Source organism: Pyrus communis, chromosome 15, assembly GCF_041283825.1.
Source record: "Pyrus communis isolate YQ-2024b chromosome 15, ASM4128382v1, whole genome shotgun sequence".
Classification (NCBI taxonomy): domain Eukaryota; kingdom Viridiplantae; phylum Streptophyta; class Magnoliopsida; order Rosales; family Rosaceae; genus Pyrus; species Pyrus communis.
In genome coordinates, this window is record NC_142579.1 from 9,149,807 (window position 1) to 9,172,334 (window position 22,528).

Below are 22,528 nucleotides of genomic sequence, written 5' to 3' on the forward strand. Positions count from 1 at the left end.
TCTGTCAAACGATAGATTTTGTTAGATTAACCACCGACAGGGTTCAAACTCACGTCGTCATACAAAAACTCAACTTTTTTCCAATACTATAGTAAGGGGCCACTTGCATCAATACTAGTACTTTGAGAAACTGTTAATAAATACTTAAAGTCTATATTTAATTAATGTTCCTAATACAAATTAAATCAATATTTGAAGATACCGTTCAAAATTAAAATAATGAAACTATTCGTCCATAACATCTAACTAATGTTAGGTTGAATTGAAGAGCACGTTCAATCCTACATGTCAATTATGAATTGAAGATTAGGTGCACGTTTTCTATGGGTAACTAACCGGCTCTTCTAAGGGTAGGACCACAATGCATATGCAAAGTATCTTCACTCAGTATATATATCTGTTACCATAACATCCAAAAAGGCAACAAAAAATGGGGGGAACGGAGGTGGAGAGAGTGCAGGCACTGGCTTTGGGCGGGTTGAACCAACTTCCGGCCAAATTTGTTCGCCCCGCCCATGAGCAGCCTGAGAACAGCAAAGCCTTAGAGGGGGTCTCAGTGCCTGTTATCTCCCTAGCTCAGCCTCATGATGTTGTTGTGAAGAGGGTGGCGGAGGCAGCCACCGAATGGGGTTTTTTTCTCATCACTGACCATGGCATACCGTCGTCTTTGATCCAACGGTTGCAAAAAGTTGGTCAGGAGTTCTTCCTCCTCACTCAGGAGGAAAAGGAGGCCTATGCGAACGACCCTGCGAATGGGAAGTTTGATGGATATGGCACTAAAATGACAAAGAACCATGACGAGAAGGTCGAATGGATCGACTATTTCTTCCATCTTACAGCGCCTCCATCAAAGGTCAACTATGAAATCTGGCCTAAGAACCCTCCATCTTACAGGTATATATCTTTAACTAACAATAATTCATGCACATAAAGCTCAAGATTTGTAACATTTTTTTGACACTACTCCTTGAAACTAAATTTTCCAAAACTAGATTAACATCCTTTCACAAGATTCAATTTTCAAACAAACCGAGTGTAAGATCTAATATTTAATTTTGATCATTTGACTTTATATTCAACTCAGCAACTTTCCAAATAGGAATTGAAGAGTCAATTAATTAAAAGAATTATTTTTGTTTGTTCCTAAATCGCCATTTTCCTATGATTTAGCTAATAAATATTGACTACTAGACCTCTGAGCTTTCATTTTTATTTTGAAATCAATAAAAAAATTTATTTTTATTAAATGTCTATACGAGTTGCACAATTAGGGTTGGCAATTCTAACCATTAAACCCGATAACCATGGATAACCGCCCGAATGGATAGGATTTAGATATGAAAATTCGGGTATGGTATGGATATGGGGAAAAACAGTGAACTTTATTCGGTTATGGTTTTGGATATGGTTATAGGGGTCCCCAATCCGTATCCGTCCCCGAATCCGACCCGAATATATATATATATATATATATATATATATATATATATTTGATGTATAATATAATTTTATTCAATTCACTGAACCCTCCCTATACTAATTCATTATGCATGCATCAAACCCCTATATTATCTTTATTATGCACCAAACATTATGCATGGGGCATACCAACAACCTCATCAATTTAATACTCTTATTGTTATACTCAACCAAATTAATTCATTGAATCATTTTATATATCAATTATCAAATATTACAAGTTTATCAGATTCATCTCTCTTCAAGAGTCTCACTGTCAAGAAATTGGTGCATGTTATCATGAACAACTTCAAATATATTGTTAGTTTTTGTAATTGGATATTGCAATTTAATGACGGAATTAGTATCTACTAAAATTTATAATGTGTCAATTGGATAAATATATATATATATATATATATATATATTTTTTGACAAAGATGGGTATTTTTTTTTTTTTTGACGAAGATGGGTATAACCGATAACCGATTGAAAATCTGTTACCCGGTGGATATGGTTATGGATAATCCCCAATGGTTAATTTGTGGTTATGGATATGGTTAATTTTCGTGGTTATGGGGATGGATATAGCATTTTTGTCCCCAAACCGAACCGTTGCCATTCCTATGCACAATCAGGTCTCATTTATGAAAAGCAACATGTCCAACTCACTTACGTACTTCTCCCTTATATTATCGCTTATCTCTCTCAATTGTATATTCTCATGATTCATATGTTTCTTGCATTATGGAACAACTAAGGTTTGCAAATCTATTTTTTACCTATGAATTGTGTTTATTCATGTATACCAATAGATTGTGTTTATTCATGTATGATAATTTTTTGTCTATGGAGATTGACAAGTACGTATTTTTAAATCTATGATTTGTGTACTTATATGAAGATACATGGAGTAAAGTTTGCATACCGAAATTACGTAAATATGCTTATGCCCTTATACTTCCATATCTATGCCTATGCACTTATACTTTTGCACCTATGTTTATGCCCTTATACTTCCATATCTATGCCTACACTTCCGTATCTATGCTTATACACTTATACTTTCGTACCTACGTTTATACCCTTATACTTCCATACCTATGGTTATGCACTTATACTTCCGTACCTATGCTTATGCACTTATATTTCCGTACCTATGCTTATGCACTTATACTTCCGTACCTATGCTTATGCACTTATACTTCCGTACCTATGCTTATGCACTTATACTTTTGTAGGTTTAGCACTTTGTTAATGTACTTAAAATTTTTAGGGGTGTTCTTCTTTTTTCTTATGGAGATGGAAATTGTGTTAGTGATGATGTTTTGCTTTTCTTTTGTAATGTATTTTTGTCATTCTTTCACGTTTATATTCACATTTAATCAAAATAAAAAATTTCATTTATTTTCTTGTACCTATTACTACTTTCCAAATATTTTAAAATTTTAGAATTTTGATTTAAGTGTATTAATGGGTGATTTGAGTGTGAAAGTCAATTTCTAATTTTTAGTCTTAATTATGAATTGAATATGAAAATGTGGATGGCAAGTTTGTAAATAGTATATGTGATAGAGGTAGTTAAATATGACATGGTGTTAAGATTTTAAAATAGAGACTTAAATTGGATAGAGAAAACCATACAGGTTATAGTCTAAAAGTAATCTTATTTAGGCCCTGAAATCTAAAAACCCATTTTCCTAAGTAAAACCCTTCTCTTTTTGTTTTCTTGACTAAAACCCAATGACTAGATTCTAACTAAGCAAATTTCTTATGAGTGGTGCCCACCCATCTTATTTTGATTATCGTGAACCTTGTCCAGTATATATATATAGAGTGTTTTCTTGTAAAAAAAATTAAACAAAATTACCCAACAACTCCAAATATCAACAACAGGCAGCAACCTCCTCTTCTAAAAATTCCTAAAACCGTCACTTCCAACGCCTCCAAATCCTCAGCCCAACCGCAGATTCACTCATAGTTTTGTGCTGCTCTAATTTTTCTCTAACATCAGATTCCTTTAAAGTCTATATCCGGTAAGTATCCAATTGTTCCACAACACCAAATACGATCGGTTTTTAGGTTTTTTTCCTCTTTCTTTAGTTTGAATTCCTAAACTACCCCTAATAATACGTGGATGTGGTTTTTGAACCTGTTACTTGTTATATCTATTTAACTTTTTGAATTTATTTTACAAAGTATTTCATGCAATTCAATGTATTAACTTTCAAATTGTTGTAAGGTGCCGATTGAATCATAATACTACTATTTTCATTCTTTTGTGCATTAACTATGCAACTTATTTTTCCTATCAACACAACAATAAACCTAAAATGGCTTTGGCTATTGCATACTTCAATCCCTAATGCACAAAACAAATTAAGCTATGCTCCGCGCAACTTAAACCTACAAAATAGTCTAATATACCTATTCCATCACACCAAAATTTAAAAGGAAAACTAATGAAAATGGCTTGAAAACTTTGAGTTTTAACTATAAGGATAAAATAAAGGATGAAGTGAATATTACCATAATTGATTTTTTTAGTGTAAAAATATGGTTTTTCGTTAAAGTAAATAATACCGGAAGCTTTTCGTTAAACTTCCTAAATTTAAAGGGTGTAATTTACCTACAAAATGGTCTAATATACCTACATGATTTATGTGCATTAGTTTACAAGTTTATTTAGTTTCCTACCATAACAAAGCACAGCATATTATTTAATATTACTATTTTTTAACCATAACAAAGCACAGCATATTATTTAATATTACTATTTTTTAACAGGTACATTAATTTAAATGTAGGTAAATTAGTGTACTATTTTAGATCAGTAGGTAAATTAATTTAATCTATATGCAGGTAAATTAATTAGTATAAAATTTTATAGCAGTAGGTTATGTTATTAGTATTTTGTATATGTATATTTTACAATTAGAAATATGGTGTATATTTCATGTGGGGCTTGTTGCTCAACATAATTATGGTGAGAAATAACATTTATTGACATGATTAGGGTATTGTGGCACAAGTTGTAAGTTTACATGGATGCTTATTTGAATCTTAGGTTTTATTTGGATGTTTACATTTAGGTGAGTTTTTATTTAGAAAATAAGAGTTGCAAGGGGTAAAGTATGGCTACACTAGTACTCAAACTTAATTAAGAAATTTACTTAGTTGGAGCCTCGCTAGTCATTGAATTTTTGTTGGGAAAATATATTATGGTGGATTTTAGGTAATGAAAATTGAATTTGTAAGGATAAACTCACATTTTCAGAAAATTATTTGGGATTTAGTTTTTATGTTTGAGTGTCGGAGAAAGTATATGGAGGGATGGAGAAGAGTGATGGGAGGTGAGGGAGAAGAAATTTCTTCTATATACTCCCCTCCATGACATAAGACAAAAATAAAAACCACAAAACAAAAAAAAAAAAATCAAATGGTTGTAAAACAGGTTACTTATGCAAACATACCCCGCGTGAGTGCTAGTGTAGCCGTAGTAGCTAAATTTGATGTGTTCTCGCCTATGCATTTGAGTTTTAGTCCTCTCCCTAACTATAGAGTAGCTTAAAGTTATCGTTTTTAATTAGAAAAATGACTTTTATAAAACGATATATATTGGGGGAATGGGATTGTGCTGTCTAATGGTTATATGACATTGTAGGGAAGTGAATGACGCATATAACAAGGAAATGCTAAGAGTGACAGACAAGTTACTGGAGGTGCTTTCAGAAGGTCTAGGGCTGGAAAGCAAGGTTCTGAAATCCCATGTGGGAGGTGAAGAAGTGGAACTGGAAATGAAAATCAACATGTACCCACCATGCCCTCAGCCCCAACTAGCCCTTGGAGTTGAGCCTCACACTGACATGTCAGCCCTAACCCTACTTGTCTCGAACAATGTTCCCGGCCTTCAGCTGTGGAAAGATGACAACTGGGTTGCTGTCGACTACCTGCCAAATGCGGTTTTTGTTCACATTGGTGATCAGATGGAGATCTTGAGCAATGGCAAGTACAAGAGTGTTCTCCACAGAAGTTTGGTGAATAAGGAACGTACGCGCATGTCGTGGGCCGTGTTCATTGCTCCTCCACATGAGGCTGTGATCGGACCTCTACAGGAGCTCTTGGACGAGCAAAATCCTGCCAAATACTCGACCAAAACATACGCGGAGTACCGACGCCGAAAGTTCAACAAGCTCCCACAGTAGGAGTGATTTTATTTCCATTTTCCGTTTTATATTCGAATAATCCCTTCAATGGTGATCATATGTTGTCATCAAGTATAGGTGAGTTGGATTCACTCGCTTTGTCATCAATCTGCATTGTTGTATCATTTGCTCAAGTGTCCATGAATCGTATTTGAGTTCTGTTTCAAACTTTAATTATCATTATATTTTATCCAGTTGTTAGATTCAACATACATGCAATGCCCATCACAGAAAGAGTCACTACAAGGGAAAGAAAAACCCCTTTAACAACATGCTTTGCATGTTGCGGACAGCTATACACAACATGCGAAACATGTTGTTGATCTTAACGTTGTTAAAAGGAAAAGACTCCACCTCACATACCTCTTGGCCATGAGGCCACTGAGGATGAGGATGCTAAGTTTAACATAAAGAAACCAAAAGAAGCAAATAATAGATTACTTTCATTTGGAGTTTATATAGCAAAGGCTATGTACAATACTTTCTCTAACAAACTTTAAAAACCTAACCAAAATCATATGCATGTAACAAAATGATTGGTTGCCTACACTAATGAAATCTCATGACTCGGCATCTTCATCTGTACACCCCCTCAAGCTGAGCTTGGAAGAACTAGGAGTTCCAAGAGAAAGCTTGGATTGGAGAAAGAGAAATTTGTTCTTAGACAATGACTTGGTGTGGATATAAGCTATTTGGTCCTGGCTACAAACATACAGAACTTTAACCAGATTGGCAAGAACCAACTCCCTTATAATGTGGAAATCAATTTCCACGTGTTTGGTTTTTGCATGAAAAATTGGATTTGATGCAAGAGAGATGGCAAAGATGTTGTCACACCAAACGGTAGGTTTAACAGATAAGGAAAAGTCAAAATCTTTGAAGACTTTACAAATCCATCTAACTTCAACTGCGGTATAAGCCAAGGATCGATATTCAGTCTCAGTAGAAGAACGAGCTTCTATGGGCTACTTTTTAGCACTCCAACTAACTAAGTTAAGCTAAGAAACACACAAAATTCACTTGTGTATCTTCTCTCAAAAGTGCAGCCAACCCAGTTTGTATAAGAGTAGGCTGAGAGAATGAGATGACTTTGTGAAACCAAATACAATGTGAAGAGGTACCCTTATAAAACTTGAGTATCCTTTTGGCTGCTTGCATATGTAAATCTACTGGAGTATGCATGAATTGGCATACTTGATTGATTGCAAAAGAAATATTAGGCCGAGCCCATGCTAGATACTGTAGGCCTCCCATAGTTACTCTGTTGGCTTTTCCAAAGGTATACCACTATGATCCAATTTTGAAGTACAAAGAGGTGTACAACATGGCTTGGCACCCTCCATTTTTGTCTTCTCTAACAAATCTATAAGATATTTACCCTGATGAAGAAAAAGTCCTTCTTTGGTTCTTTGAACTTCATGACTGAAGAAATAGGCTAGATGACCTAAATCCTCTACTGGAAACATAGAACTTAATTTCTTGATGAACAAGTTACAAACTGATGAATTTGGTCCACTGACCGATATGTCATCCACATGTACATGGACAATAACAAGAACTGGAGCCTTTAGAACAAATAGGGATGCATTTGAGGAGGATTAAGTGAAACTAAGAGACTTGAGAGCTTGAAACAGTTTGTCAAACCATGCCCTTGGGGCATGTTTAAGTCAATACAAGGACTTTTTAAGTTCACACACATGGTTTGGAAAGTTTGGATCACTAAAACCAAGAGGTTGATGCATAAACACTTCTTCTTTCAAGTCACCATGAAGAAATGCATTGCTTATGACAAGTTGATGCAGGAACCAATTAAATTGAATAGCAAAGGTCAAAAAAAATATTATAGTAATAGGCTTTGCCACATGACTGAAGGTTTCTTGATAGTCCATGCCTTCTTTTGGATGAAATCCCTTAGCAACAAGCCTTGCTTTATATATGTTAATAGTTTCATCAACCTTTATCTTGATTCTAAACACCCACTTACAACCAACAACATTCTTCATCTCATAATGAACCAAAATCCAAGTTCCAGTGGGATTGGAGAGCATTAAATTCATCTTGCATAGCTGATCTCCACTCAGCATACTTAGAAGCTTGATTATAGGTTGTTGGTACATAATCAAGAGAAGATGGTAAGGGGTGTTTAGTGGCAGTGTAAGCTTGAGGTGTAAAAATGCCATTCTTGGATCTAGTAACCATATGATGGATGTTGTGGACTTGTAAAACTGAAGAAGAGGAATGAGATTGTAAAAGGACTGGAGTTTTGTGGTTGCACAAACTCACTAGAAGCATGTGAAATTGAGGAAGTATCGTTGAAGCTAGAGCCTGATAAGATAAGTGGTGAGCTTGAAATTGGAAATTGCAAGTCAATAATAGGAGAGACAGTAGAAGAAGTACTTGGATTAGTTGTGGACTTGGCATCTTGAGACATTTTATGAAATGGAAATGAAGTCTCATCAAATAAGACATGCCTAGAGATATAGACTTTGGCAATTGTAATATCCAAGCACCTATATCCTTGTGTTGCAAACTATATCCAAGAAAGACACACTGCTTGCTTTTACCATCAAGTTTTGAAGTGACATAAGGTTTTATACATGGGTAGCAACTACACCCAAAAACGTTTAACCTAGTATAAGCTGAGGATGTATGAAAAAGTAATTCCCATGGAGATTGAACAAGACCAGAAATTGGCAGTCTATTAATCAAATAAAGGGCAGTCAAGAGAGCTTCAACCCGATAAGTTTGTGGGATATGAGACGCAACAATGTTCTAGCTGTTTCTACAAGATGACTATGTTTCCTTTCTATACATCAATTTTGTTTAGGTATATGTGGGTAACTGAACTGATGAGAAACACCATTCATTAGGTACTGGTGAATTCACCCCCTAAATCTAAACGTATAGATTCTATTTGAGTACCAACAGATTTTTCCACATATGTCTTTAAAGATACAAAAGTACACCTCAGATTTTGTTCTTAAAAGAAAGAACTAGCTATATCTAGTATAATCATCTACTAACAAGTATATCGAAAACCATTCAGAAGTTATAGGGGTAGGTCCCCATACATCATAATGTAGTAGAGCTAAGCTTTGAGAAGTAGATGAACGAACAAGGTGAAAATGCAACTTATGATTTTAGCTATAGCACAATCTAAACAAGAAAAATCAACTGAGGATTTACCTTGCAATGCATGTTTATTACCAAAAATCACTTATCAAAATATATTGGAAAAGGGATAAGCTAATCTATTAATGCCATATCTTTATTAGAGCTTTAATACAGACAAGTGTTGATGATGAAATTGAAGAAAATATACCATTGGAATGAGAGCTTTGCAGAGGATAAAACCCATCTCTAACTTGTCCCCACAAAAGTGTCTTCCCAGCAGAACGATCCTTGACAGTGGATATATCAAAATCAAGTGTCAATGAACATTAATTGTCTTTTAGAAATTGAAAGGCAGACAACAAATTGTGCTTCATTTGAGGAACATGAAGAACATTTTTCAATTTAAAAGAGGTGGTAAGAGTATGTAATGAAGTAGAACCATATGATTGATGGACAGACATTTACCCTCACCTATATGGACTTTGTCTTCACCAGTGTAAGGAGATGTCATTAGTAATGTGTGAAGTTGCTCCGAAGTCAATGAGCCATGAAGGAGAAGGCTTTGATGTCTAATGTGCACACATTGCAGCAACCTTTGCTCAAGGAATTTTACCAGAGATTTCTAGATTCATACAATCAAAGCAGTTTATGGCCTTATCACTTATATTTCCACAGATCTGGCAAGGAATACGATAACCAAATGAAGAAGAACCACGAGAGTTATGATAGTTGGCACGATTACAACCAAAATTGAGCTGATTAAAGCCAGAATTGTGATTGCCACGATAGTTGCTTTTATTTCCACAATTATTGGAGAATCGATTATTCCTACCATGATTATTGAAACGAGTTCTGAAGTGGTTGATTTTGAGGAACAAAGGCGTGAGGTGGTGTAGGAAGAAAAGGCAGTGGAGCTTGTGCTTAGAAGGCATGAAAAGGTTCAGTGTTTCTAGATGTGGCAGTTTTCTTCCATCGAGTCATTGATAACTCCTTTTATATAAAAAATAAAAATAAAAAAATCCATGTAATTCATGAAGATATGTTGAAGAGAGATGGAGCATAATTGAATCAATGAATGATTCAAACTCATCAAGGAGTCCAGCAAGGGCCGTAGCAATACGATCACAATATGAAACAAAAACTTCGGCTACAATAAGGGAATCAAAAATTTCCTTGACTTGTTGTAGATAATCAGACATGGATTGTGAGCTTTTTGGATACTTGAAGACGAGAATGAAGATGATGGATATAAGCATTAGAGCCACCAAAACGCTAGTCGAGTTTAAGCTACAGATCTCTGGACAAAGAAACATCAACAATGAACAGAATTACTTCCTCATAAAGCATTAAATTGAACCAAATAAGAAGATTCTGATTCTTCTCATACCAAGTCTAAAATGCAGGGTTAAGTGAATGGCGTCAGACAAAGCTCAGTGTCGTCGATGATTCCAAGAAGTTTGTAGCGACGAAGAATCGGGGCGAAGAGTGCACGCCATGGCAAGTAATTAGATCACTTGAGTTTGAACAGCACCATGCTGCCAATATTTTGAATCATAAGAGAAGTGTGTGATTGCGACAAATTAGGGTTCGAAGAGGAAGAATTGTGATTTGAAATTGGGATTGACACAATCGGAGAAGAGGATTCAGAAGGAGACGCCATCACAGATTAAGATTAAATAAGCAAAAATCTATATCGGAGAAGAACAACAATCAATTTTGTACAAATTTGAGATAAAACTGACAATCAGATATGAGATCAAAGCAAAAGAAAATTGGGATCGAAGAATGTCGTGAGGTGGTGATGATAGATAACATAAAGAAACCAATGGAAGCAAGAATAGATTTGTCTAAATATTGCTCTTCTCATTAACTGACTTAATAATTACACTTTCATTTGGAGTATATATAGCACAGGCTATGTACAATACTTTCTCTAACAAACTTTAACGAACCTAACCAAAATCATACGCATGTAACAAAATGATTGGCTGCCTAAACTAAAGAAATGTCATGATTTGGCATCTTCATCTCTATAACAAGCACGTTGAGGATGATACATAAGGATGAGCATTCTATGTGTTGCTTTTTTCTATCATCTCAATTTCTGCACTCTTTGCTTTCTTTCAAGCTTTATCAGTTGTTGCCTCCTCATACTTTTCAGGTTCAATGATGCTGACATTACAATACATCACCAAGTCATCTTAGCCTGAGATGGTAGGGAAAAAAAAAAAAAAAAAAGCAAAACTATAGAGTGCTAAACTAACCACTACAAAATTTTCTTCTATGTAGGCATGCCAAAATTCAAGATTTTTTCTTCTTTTCCCTCTTTTTTTCTTCAGTATGGTATTGTAAGAAATCCCTTGTTGTACTTTGGATCCACAAGAAATTACTCTATCTCATACATTTGTAACGATCACAATGATAATCCACACAATACATTTACAAAATAAATCATAAATCTTGACAAAATGAATAGGAAAATACAAGGAAATTGATATTCCATCCGATGATTGTATAACATGGAATCAACATCGATCAAGGCTCTGAATTAAAAACTTACAAACATAGGCACGACTTTATCACTTAACCATGTTACCCAACATATTATTATATTTTCGACCAAAAAAAAAAACATAATATTTTATTGTCTGATAGACGTTGCATTGCAATTTGTATGTCTTTTCCATGAGCAACATCAAATTGCACGTTATGTTCTCTTCTAACATACATTGCATATGTTGGTTTCGTGAAAAGCTAGTAAAAATTGGAGCTCTTAATCGGAGTTGGAATTCTCACTGATGTATTTTTTGAGGCTAACGACTCTACTACGGTGCACCATTTTCTTCGAAGGTCAGAAGTGCAATGCCTCTTTGTGTCTGCATAAAAAGGAGAATTAATCCACCCTCAACGTATGATGGGATATCTCCTATATTAAAATTTAAAAATTAAAAAAATTAGGTTTCCATCCTTATTTTTTCTACTCCATTGATTAAAACCTTATTCCTTTTCAATTTTTTGTCAAGATCCTTTGATTTTAATAAACATCATTAATTATTTCAATAATAAAATATTTTTCATTTCTAAATATATTCATTTAGTGTTAGAAACGTTACATTTGTTATATTTATATTTATGGGTAAATTTTTTATCGTATATTTTAATTTTTTTAGTTTGTACCCATTTTTAATTTGCAACCCTTTTTTAATTTGTACCAATTTTTTTTTCAATTTTAATTTGTACCCATATATTAATTCCTTTTTGTGCTCATATTTTTTAAACTTTTATTTGTATTTGTATCCATATTTTTTAATTTATTTGTACCCATTTTTTATTTTGCTAAATGTACCCATGCTAATTATATGTATTTATTTTATCTTCTAAAATATATCAATAGTTAATTTTTAAAATATGTTAATAATTACGTGGGTACATCTTTTTTTTGCTATAATTTTTGTGAAGAACAATATTACTCTAAAATTGATTTTTAAGTATTTATTACATTTAAAAATATTATTTGAATTTGTTTAAATTTCATAATTTGTGGGACATTAAATGCATAAATGCATGAATTAAATATCTTAAATGAGGTTAAGGACCTCGATCAAAATATTTAAACAAACAAAGTTTTAGTCTAACAATTAGGTTGATTATAGGGATTGGAACCAAAATGACTTTTTAAAAAAAAAAAACATACATTGCATTTGCTCACCCTCATCTACATCTAGTGGTAGATGCATATATGGACTAATGCAAGCTATTTGCCTTACATGCCATCTTTCAAATGCCTAAGGATTAATCGAAGCGGTGGCTTGCCGCATAGTACCTAAGCGGCCATAGGCAAAGATGTTTAGAACTGTGGGTTGCCCTACGTACCATCTTCTTTTCCCATTAAATTGCACGCCAATTGTATTGACATTTTTTAGTGAACAAACAAACATTTGGAAACTTTAATCAATATTAAATAGCTTTTTCATCATGTCCCGCAAAAAAATATTTATGAATCTGTCACTAAATTTCATTATAAATTTACCTCAAAATCATTTGTGTTTTATATTATTAATTATTCAACAACAAAACAAAATCTCATTCATAAAATATGAGTTCAAAACCTTCCATCTAGCAAAATAGAAACTAAATGTCACTAAATCAAACAATCATCAACTAAATACATGATTTTTCTATTTCATAGATATATATTTCATACGTATATAGGTCCCCACACACATAATTGAATTAATCAAAGTCCAATTTAACAACTGCGGAATTTTTTTCCTTCTTTTTTGATAAGAAGCTGCCGAGGGAATATTTATATATGAAGAGCTGTAAGTGCACATCCGGAAGATTCATTCTCCTTCAATGATTCCGATCTCCATCAAATCCGGGTGACAACCAAACGAAGTCTAAATCATTCATTTCTTGGCTACCACTTATGCAAATTATCAACATAATTAATTAGTTTAATTCTCAATCCTAATCAGGAAATAATATATTACGGTGTGTTAGAGTATCTCTAAATGAGACGTCAAATTCAAAACATTAAATTTAAATTTGATGGCTAACTCGGCAATTTGACTTATTGTCAATATTTTTTCTTCCACCCGATATGCCAAAATTTAAACATATTTAAATAATACTTAAATATGCTAGCATTTAAGGTAAGACAAGTGAAATGCCTTTGGAAATAGGAAAAATCAAATTTGAAGGCAGCTTCAAATTTGACATCTCTTTGTCCATGTTAGCTTAGAGCATCTCCAAAGGATATGTCAAAATGTCCAAATCAGCAATCACGGTAACAAAAGACAGTATTAATGTTTTCCAACTGAGAAGCCAAATCTGATGTTGCATGACATGGATTAACATCTCTCCCCCTTGCTGCCAAATTTGATAGCAACTTTAAATTTTTTTAATTAATTATTAAATGCTTTTTATTAATTTTTTTATTAGTTTAAACCATTATCCTTTTGTTTCTTTTCATTCCCAATGCAAAGAAAATACATATGAATTATTATTTTATGTTTAAAATTTGACATATCGGTTGGAGATTAAAAGTTTAAAAGATGCCAAAGTGCCACGTAAGCCTTCAAATTTAAATTTTAGGTTTAAAATTTGACATCTCCTTTGAAGATGGTCTTAGCCTTCTTTTCCATGTCATATTTGACATCTCAATTGGAGTAAATGGTACATAATTTGTTACCGTTATATGCCTATATGATATATTTGACATCTCCTTTAGAGATGGTCTTAAATGAATCTGAGAATTGTTTGTGATTTGCTATCCACTTATTAGGGGTGGGTGCACCCTATCTGCTCACTTGAGTGCTTAATGAGATTTCAACGTGAGCTGATAATGAAGGGTAAGGATAGGGAGACCTCGTTTGAACTGCTTTGAGAATTGCTGAAAGTGATTTTGATGAAAATGTTTTGCAAACGAATCCTGCCAAAGCACTGAAGTGTTTCCTAAAATAAGCACATAACTAGTGCTTCTTGCAGGAAGTATTTGAAGTGTTTTTGGAACTCAAAATCATTTTCTCTAAAGTTTTCTATCATTCTAAAAACACTTTCAAACAAACCCGACATAAATTAATTGAGAAGTCCAGTCCTGTTGATGGTAGAACTAGTGCAGGAAATTCAAAGGTGATGCAGTTACGAAATTCATGGTTCATCAATCGAGTGCCTCACATTTACTATCTTATGGAGAAAACCTTTATACGCCCGGTTCCTAAAATGCATATTTCATTTGCTAAGTTATACGAGTAAAACTTTTATACGCCTGGTTCATAAAACGAAGCTCACATTCACTTCGTCATAAAAATTAACACTTAGACGATAACTATAAAACACCTATTTCGGCCATAAACTTTTTCTGATTTAGCGTGCCAAACTGGACCAAGGCAACCATTAAATAAACACGTTGAATAGTTGCTTTAGTTTTGAATCAAATGTGATAAAGTACCGCAAATTGAACCCAAGTTAATTAATTAAGGGGCGTTTTGATATAGGCGCTTTATTTTTGTTTCATTGATTAAACATATGTTCCTTTTAAGTATTTGATTAAAGCATTTTTCCTACAATTTTGGTGATTTAATTTCATTTTATTAGAGGTTCAATTTTACCTATAATATTGTACGTTTGATTTCCTATAATATTGATACATTTGATTTTTTTTGGTACATTTTGTTTTTTGGTACATTTAGAATGTAAATGTCCCAAAACTTGGTACGTTTAATTTGAAATGTACCATAAGTTTTAAATATATTTTTTACATAACTATAAGGAAAAATTAACAAATTAATAAAGTTTTCTTATGAAAGTACTAGCATATGGGCGCACACAAAGTGTGTGAGATTTTTTTTTTTTTTTTTTTAAATTAGAAATATGTTAGGATTACATGTAAATGAGGCTTTGAAAAAAAAAAGCAAAATTTGATTGTGTGAAATTACATTCTGCCCCATATTTCTTATTCATGTTCTATTTTAAATAGAGGATTAAACTAGTAATTTCATAAGATTTTGGTTGACAATGAGTGTTTTATTAATTAGTAAAGATGAATAAATCTTTTTAATGTAGGAAGCAACTAATTAAATATAATAACAAAAATAAAAAGTTTCTTTTTTTAAGTGATAATGAGGAATAATGAAATTAATATTTTTAATAGAAAAACTTTTGAATTTAAAATTCCTAGATTGTAAAAAATTAGTTGGAGGTTAGCTTAAGTGGATATGTATTAAATTAATAGAAAAATGCTAAGAAAGCATCTTAATTAATCAAATTTTATAAAGAGATGTTTAGTCTAAACAAGTTAGAAAAAATTTAGGGAGTTCTAATTGCTCCATTTAATTAATCACAATGATGTAAATTAGTACTGACTAGATCAACCCTGCTGTTTAAAATTTTCTTTCAGAATTTTTTTTGAATATAATTATTAAGTAAGAGGTTTTAGGTTTGATTCTTACAAAGGCGAATTTGAACCACATTATTAATAACTCATTGTGAGGCTAACCCCACCTCCACCCCTTTACTGTAAATAATATCGTTTCTTTGAAGAAAAAAATTATTATAAAGTTATTAGCAAATTTAGCCTAATGTTACACAATATAACTTATATGTAGGTTTAAAGATGCAAATTTGTAGGTGTAACGTTCATATTATAATGTACGAAAAAGAAGCAATGAATTATAAAGATACTAAAAATTTAAATGAGACGTTTTTTTGCGATGTGAGTCTTCATTCTCTAGTCTTTCCTGTATTACACCATTATTTGTAGCAAACAGCAATATACTAGTAATAGTGCTCGCGTGTTGCTGGTTTAAAAACGTGTAAAACATATGTGCATTCATATTAGGTGTATTATTTACAATTGTATTTATACACATAATAATTTGTGCCTGAAAGTTATATTGACTGTCACTTCACAATTTTTTTGCTTTATTTGTGATGATGTACATGCTTCTCTGTTATGATTTGAGAAAATAGAAGCTGTTAGTACAAATAAATAAGAATGTTAAAGAAGAACGATTTTTATAATTGGTAAAGAGATTGGGTAATTTTTGCAGTTTTTAAATAAATTTAATAATATACTTCGAAGAAAACTGCAAGGTACCTATGATTTTGAACGGCAATCTTCTCCGATAGTAACACTGGATGATGGCATAAACTGTCACAGCCTTCAAAAATGACAATTGGCAGGAAAAAAAAAAAAAAAAAAAAAAAAAAAAAAAAAAACATTGATTGCTTTCTTTGTAAATTGAATTTACACACCATATGAGAGGTTAATCTAGCTTTGATCTAGATTTGAAGTACATGCTGAAGTTCTCATTGATTGACGATGATGGTATATACAGTTGATTGACTCGTTTCGGATGAAGACAACTGTGAACATTTCTGAGTCAAAAGCTGTTGTGGAGTTTGTTAGAGAATTCGGCAATACATGTAAAAACTGAGAATTGTTCCAAATGATGAACCATAGATATAAAGAAGTTTTATTTTATAGTGGAAAACAACAGAAAACAATAAAAGAAAATCTTTACAAATTCGTTTGAATTTCCTATACCATATGTTACTGGGTTTTCAATTTTACACGCCAATGTGCCTATCATATTTGCAGCACGAAACCAACATTAACATATAACAAAAGGTTGAGTGTTTACCTGCCAATCTAGCAATAGGAACGAACACTATAGCTCCAATTCAAAGGTCAAACCTTTCTGCAAATAAACCACTCTACGTTTCACCAATTTATTCCATCTCACCACGAAAACTGAGCAAACACAAACTCACATTACAAATTAACATTAAAAAGAAAATGGAGCTCGTCTTCTTGGAAATTTAAGCACCAATGCATAAAATTGTCCACTAATTCTTAGTTCTTCTATGCATCGCGGGATCATATGCTAACTTGCAGTTGACGTTATAATTTGTGAATTTTATGTAAATGACCCTTAAGTTTATATCTTGACAGTTAAGACGTAAGAAAAGCTAAAATATATTTACTCTGATTGATCAAATTACTTAGTCTAATTCCCAAAATATGTAATGTACAACGTGGTCATCTTCACACATGTATTATGGAACAAACCAAAACCAAATTAAGGAATTTTAATTTAAAAACAAAGGTAAAACATAAGGTACAAATTACACTAAAATATGGACATTGCATCCAAAAAAAGAACGGATCATTTACTGTCAAGTTAATATTGTAATCTCTTATTACATTATTAAGGTCTTCTTCGTACTGCAAAGATAATAAACAAAGTTTAAGTCCACTAATTTTGAGGTCAAATAAGAAATAATGTCATAATTATAAAAAACTAAAATAGCTGACAAATAATTTGATCAAAGTGAACAGAAGACGATCTTACAATGCCATACCCTACGATCAATGATAATTTGATACAATGCCACGTGGAAATTCCTTAGCCCATCTACTGAAGACTAAATGTGTGAAAAAATAGGCTGCAAAAGAAGAGTAAACGAAGCATAAGTTGAAAAAGAATTTTTGGTCACAAATGACTTGACTGTTAAAAGTAAATTATAAGAACTTACCATGGGTATTGATAGAAGCAAAAGACTGCTCCCAAAGATTTATCTATTACCAAAGAATTAGTGAAACACATGACTAAAAACAAATTCCTATCTACCCAAGTCTTTATACAACTAAAAAAGTTGGGCACATTTAATCATAACCTGGAAGAAGAATTCATTTGGTGCTTTGATTCAAACCTAGCTGAAATCTTCGAGTCTTCTTACGATTTCAAACGTCTCCAAACCACCTGGTGTTTCAAAAAAACATCAAGCCCAATAAATACAACTCACACAACAAAAATTAATAAATATAAAAACCGATTTTGTTCGAATCAACACAAAAAACCAAAAACTTATAGGAGCTTCCTTCTGAGAATCTCAAATTCTAGCCACTTCAAAAAAAGTTCTTTGCATTTCCTCAAATACGTGCTAAACTCTCTCCTACTGCTCAAAATCCAAATGAGTACTTAAGATATACAGAACCACATTTAAGTTAAGGCTATACTGCACTAAATGACATTCAAAACCACAATACACCAAAACAAAGATGAATTCAACACCTTGAATGTGTAATATTCATATCTAAGTCTAATTTGAAACATAATTTTCGCCCTTAAAAATTTTTCAACAAAAGAACAATCAATTTAGGAAAGCAACTACAATGCAACTGAAGAGCTGTTCGACTTAGCTCCATTTAGTATGGCCAAAAGCTTGAAAAACAGCTTAGAAGCACAATTCCAAATATTACCAAAAGCAAGCACCTTTGGGGTAAAGAGCCCACTTTCCCACACACAGCTTTTAAGTTCATGCTACATGATTCGAATTAATTTATCGCTAATATAAGTTCTAAAATGGTAAAAATGAGGAAATACACCTATCACCCTGTTCACTGTGATCTTTGAAATCCAAGTTCCACTATGTGACCCTCTACATAGCTGCGTAACTTCCAGTGACGAACACGGTTTCAAAATATATAAACTTCAGAACTTAAATCATTCTATAAAATAAAAAAAAAAAAGATGATTTACACTTGTAAGTCATGCTCCAATGTTGATATAAAGTTGAGTCAGTTGATTTGTGACCACCAACTGTAAACGAAAAATGTAAATGTTAAGTTAGTTTACATGTTTAAATCTTTTGGTAAATGCTAAGTTATGTTATTATGTATGATGCCATGCCAAGGACCAAATAAAAAAAATAACAGTAAAGAGTTAAAACTCAAAGTTGAAATACCATCTTCAATGTACCATCATATGCCAGCATTTAAAGTTGAATTGTTAAAATTTAAATCCTATGATCAACTCACCTTTCTTAATCTTTTCTGGAGGAATAAACAGAACGTTTCTTGTACTCTTCTTTAATCACTGCACTTAAAAAAAACATTAATGTTTAAATATTAAAATTGAAGATCTTAAATTCATAAGTTATAAACTTAAAAGCTAGTTAAAATAAGCATCCATCACAACAATAGCACGGAAATTAAGTTGTTTTATTTCTGAACATTTTTTTGGCAATCAAACGGAGGAAATCTGTGTTAAACTAAACAGGCAATGGTTGTTAAATTTAGTTCTTTAAATTTATAATTTTTTTAACATGTGAGTTGATCCGTACTTTTTAATTTGGTTTGGAAATGGGGTAAGATCATGTTGGTTTAAAACAATTGTTAACATGTTATGGTGGAATATATTATACCAAGGATTAAACAAATAGTTGTCATTTATTTCTTGCAATGCATTCACTGTTAATGAATAGTGACATCAAATTGATGAGTTTGTAGCTACATAGGAAAAAAGACTAATAGGTATTATGCACATAAGTAATCAACCAAAACCTCATTCCACATCAACTAATCAATAGCTTGAACTGTAAATAAAAAATAAAAATAAAATTGATTCGAAAACCTCTGTAACTATTGTAATTTTCAGTTTCTAACACATTCTTTTGATCAATATCATCTGAATCTGTGTAATTTCGTCAAATTCTAATCCATATGATCACTTGTGTGCCTAAAAACTGATCGACTCTTGACAGCAGCACAAAAAAAAAAAGGAAAATTTTGACATAGGTCCAATTTTATAGACCACCTTTTGAAATAGGTCCAATTTTTAGTGACTTTTGATTTTTGAAATAGATCCAATTTTTAGTTACTTTGGACTCATATCAAAAAACCCCAAAAAAAATACTTGTAAAATGAAGTTGTGTGCCTAAGGCAAAAGAACTTTACCTTAGGAATTTTCGCAACTCAGCTCAACCATTTTACCCACCCTAAAAAATACTTCAAATCCGATCCACCTGCTAAAACACACCCAAAAAAAAAAAATAGCAAACTAATAAACTTAATTATATAGGCCAAATTGGATAAATGATTCATATGATCATAAGCTATTCGAAAGATAGTTCTTGTGCTAAAAAAAAACTCGGATTTAAACCCTTATAATATACTATGTGGCATCCCACATCGCCCAGGGGAGTGATCTTTATATGTATATTCTCATCCCTACCTAGCACGAGACATTTTGGGAGCTCACTGGCTTCGGGTTCCATAGGAACTTCAAAGTTCAGCAAGAAGGGGGCTAGAGCAATCCCATGATGGGTGACCCACTGGGAAGTTGCTCGTGAGTTCCCAAAAACAAAATCGTGAGGGAATGGTAAGCCCAAAGCGGACAATATCGTGCTACGGTGGTGGAGCGGACCCAGGAAGTGGTCCCCCCCGGGCCGGGATGTGACAATTTGGTATCAGAGCCTAACCCTGGTCATGGTGTGTCGACGAGGACGTCGGGCCCCTAAGGGGGGTGGATTGTGACATCCCACATCACCCAGGGGAGTGATCCTTATATGTATATTCTCATCCCTACCTAGCATGAGGCCTTTTGGGAGCTCACTAGCTTCGGGTTCCATGGGAACTCCGAAGTTAAGCGAGTAGCGCACGAAAGCATTCCCAGGATGGGTGACCCATCGGGAAGTTCTCGTGTGAGTTCCCAAAAACAAAACCGTGAGGGCGTGGTTGGAGCCCAAAGCGAACAATATCGTGCTACGGTGGTGGAGCGGGCCAGGGAAGTGGTCCCGGGCGAGCTGTGATGTGACATACTCTGTTAACAAATTTAGTCTAGAAATGATTTTTCCGTTAACTATATGTTGAAAGTGATTTTTTAGGCTCTCTGTCCTAAAAAAGTAAAAGAGAGAAAGCAATAGACTCAGAGATGGATATGGGCATGAGCTCAACCTTTTCTCTCTCCCTTATTCTTTTTATGTAATGACCAAAGCTTTTCTTTTCTTCTTCTTCGAAGAAGATGGCTCTGCAAGAAGAACCCCAAGAGCTCCAAAACCCTCCAAGGGCGTTCGATCCTTTATTATTTTGCGAAGAAGGATTTGTGGAAGATTTGGGAGACAATGGTAGCGAGGAGGAGAGCAAGAACTGTGATGGGTTTTCAAAAAAGCAATCTTTCCCTTTGATTTTCCTAGAAAGTGATATGTTCTGGGAAAATGATGAACTTTCCTCTCTAATCTCCAAAGAGGAACAAACCCATGTGTTTTCAGTGGAGAAACCTTAGATAGGTCTTTGATGGCGGCTCGGAAAGAGGTGGTTAAGTGGATTCTGAGTGTAAAGGCACACTATGGCTTCTCTTCTTTGACCGCCATTCTGGCTGTGAACTACTTTGATAGGTTCATTGCCAGCTGGCTGTTTCAGAGGGGCAAACCGTGGATAAGTCAGCTAGCCGCCGTCGCCTGCTTCTTTTTGACGGCCAAAGTGGAAGAGACCTATGTGCCCCTTCTCTTCAATTTGCAAGCATGTGTAAATTTCCATTTGTAATTTGTGTGTTTGTGAAATTTTTGTACTGTTGTGTTTATTGGATTTCTCATGATTGTGATTAGGTGGAGGAAACAAAGTATGTTTTCAAAATGGTGCTTTTGGTGCTATCAACTCTCGGGTGGCAGATGAATCTAGTGACCCCAAATTCATACTTTGATAGTAGAAAAATCACTTTTGGACTAAATTTTTTAACAGAGTATATCACAAGAGTTTAAGGCCTGATTTGGTACTGAGGTGATTCTGAAAAAAGCTGCTATCAAAAAAACTAGGAGCTGTTTTTGTGTTTGGTAAACATTCAACTTCAGTTTTTGTTCACAGTTTTGGGTGAAAAAAAACCAAAAACAAGAAGCTGCTAAACCCAGCTTTGAAAAACCGGTTTTTTTTCACATCTGTTTTACATAAAAGTTTACTAAACACTATAATACTGTTTTTTTTTTTTTTTCAAAAGCACTTTTACAAAAAAGTATACCAAACACTTTGCTGCTTTATTTCACATCTACTTTTTCTCACAGCACAGTAAAAGCAGTTTTTTTCAAAGCACAGCAATACCAAACCAGCTCTAAATCCGAGTTTTTTTAGCACAAGAATTATCTTCTGAATACCTTATGATGACAGGGATCATTTATCCGATTTGGCCAATTATATATGATCATTTCACCACATATTTCAAATTAATTGGTGCAAAAATTAATTAATTAAAATGAGTTAAAAAAGAAATATAAAAACCAATAATAATTGTGATTGTCCATTTTCTGCTCCCTGGGCTTTCCACTTGGAGTTCATGATGGCACGAAACCACTTAAAAAAAAATAAACTATTCAATTTCTGAGACCAGAGAACAAAACCAAGTAAACACCGACACCTGCAACAGAAACAACACAGTAAAACAGAGTTTTTGAGAGAAAAAAAAACAGAGGAC

The 22,528-nt window shown here is 33.4% G+C and overlaps 1 protein-coding gene, 1 long non-coding RNA gene and 1 pseudogene across 2 annotated transcripts; 2 read left to right on the forward strand and 1 right to left on the reverse strand.

The window, feature by feature from the left end:
• The first annotated feature begins 287 nt into the window (after positions 1 to 287).
• LOC137709751 (flavonol synthase/flavanone 3-hydroxylase) lies at positions 288 to 5,831 on the forward strand. The gene is made up of 2 exons (XM_068448732.2): positions 288 to 894; positions 5,123 to 5,831. Exons 1-2 carry the CDS (start codon positions 431 to 433, stop codon positions 5,661 to 5,663), a joined length of 1,005 nt encoding a protein of 334 aa, XP_068304833.1. The 5' UTR covers positions 288 to 430; the 3' UTR covers positions 5,664 to 5,831.
• Positions 5,832 to 16,463: 10,632 nt separating this feature from the next.
• LOC148690495 (uncharacterized) lies at positions 16,464 to 20,159 on the reverse strand. Its single transcript, XR_015956594.1, has 8 exons — positions 20,023 to 20,159; positions 19,105 to 19,162; positions 18,827 to 18,886; positions 18,673 to 18,733; positions 17,820 to 18,046; positions 17,646 to 17,729; positions 16,925 to 17,034; positions 16,464 to 16,658 (listed from the first exon to the last, which is right to left on the reverse strand). It is a non-coding gene; the product is annotated as an uncharacterized LOC148690495 (long non-coding RNA).
• A 929-nt stretch (positions 20,160 to 21,088) lies between these two features.
• LOC137715139 (cyclin-D3-2 pseudogene) lies at positions 21,089 to 21,742 on the forward strand (annotated as a pseudogene).
• The last annotated feature ends 786 nt before the right edge of the window (positions 21,743 to 22,528 follow it).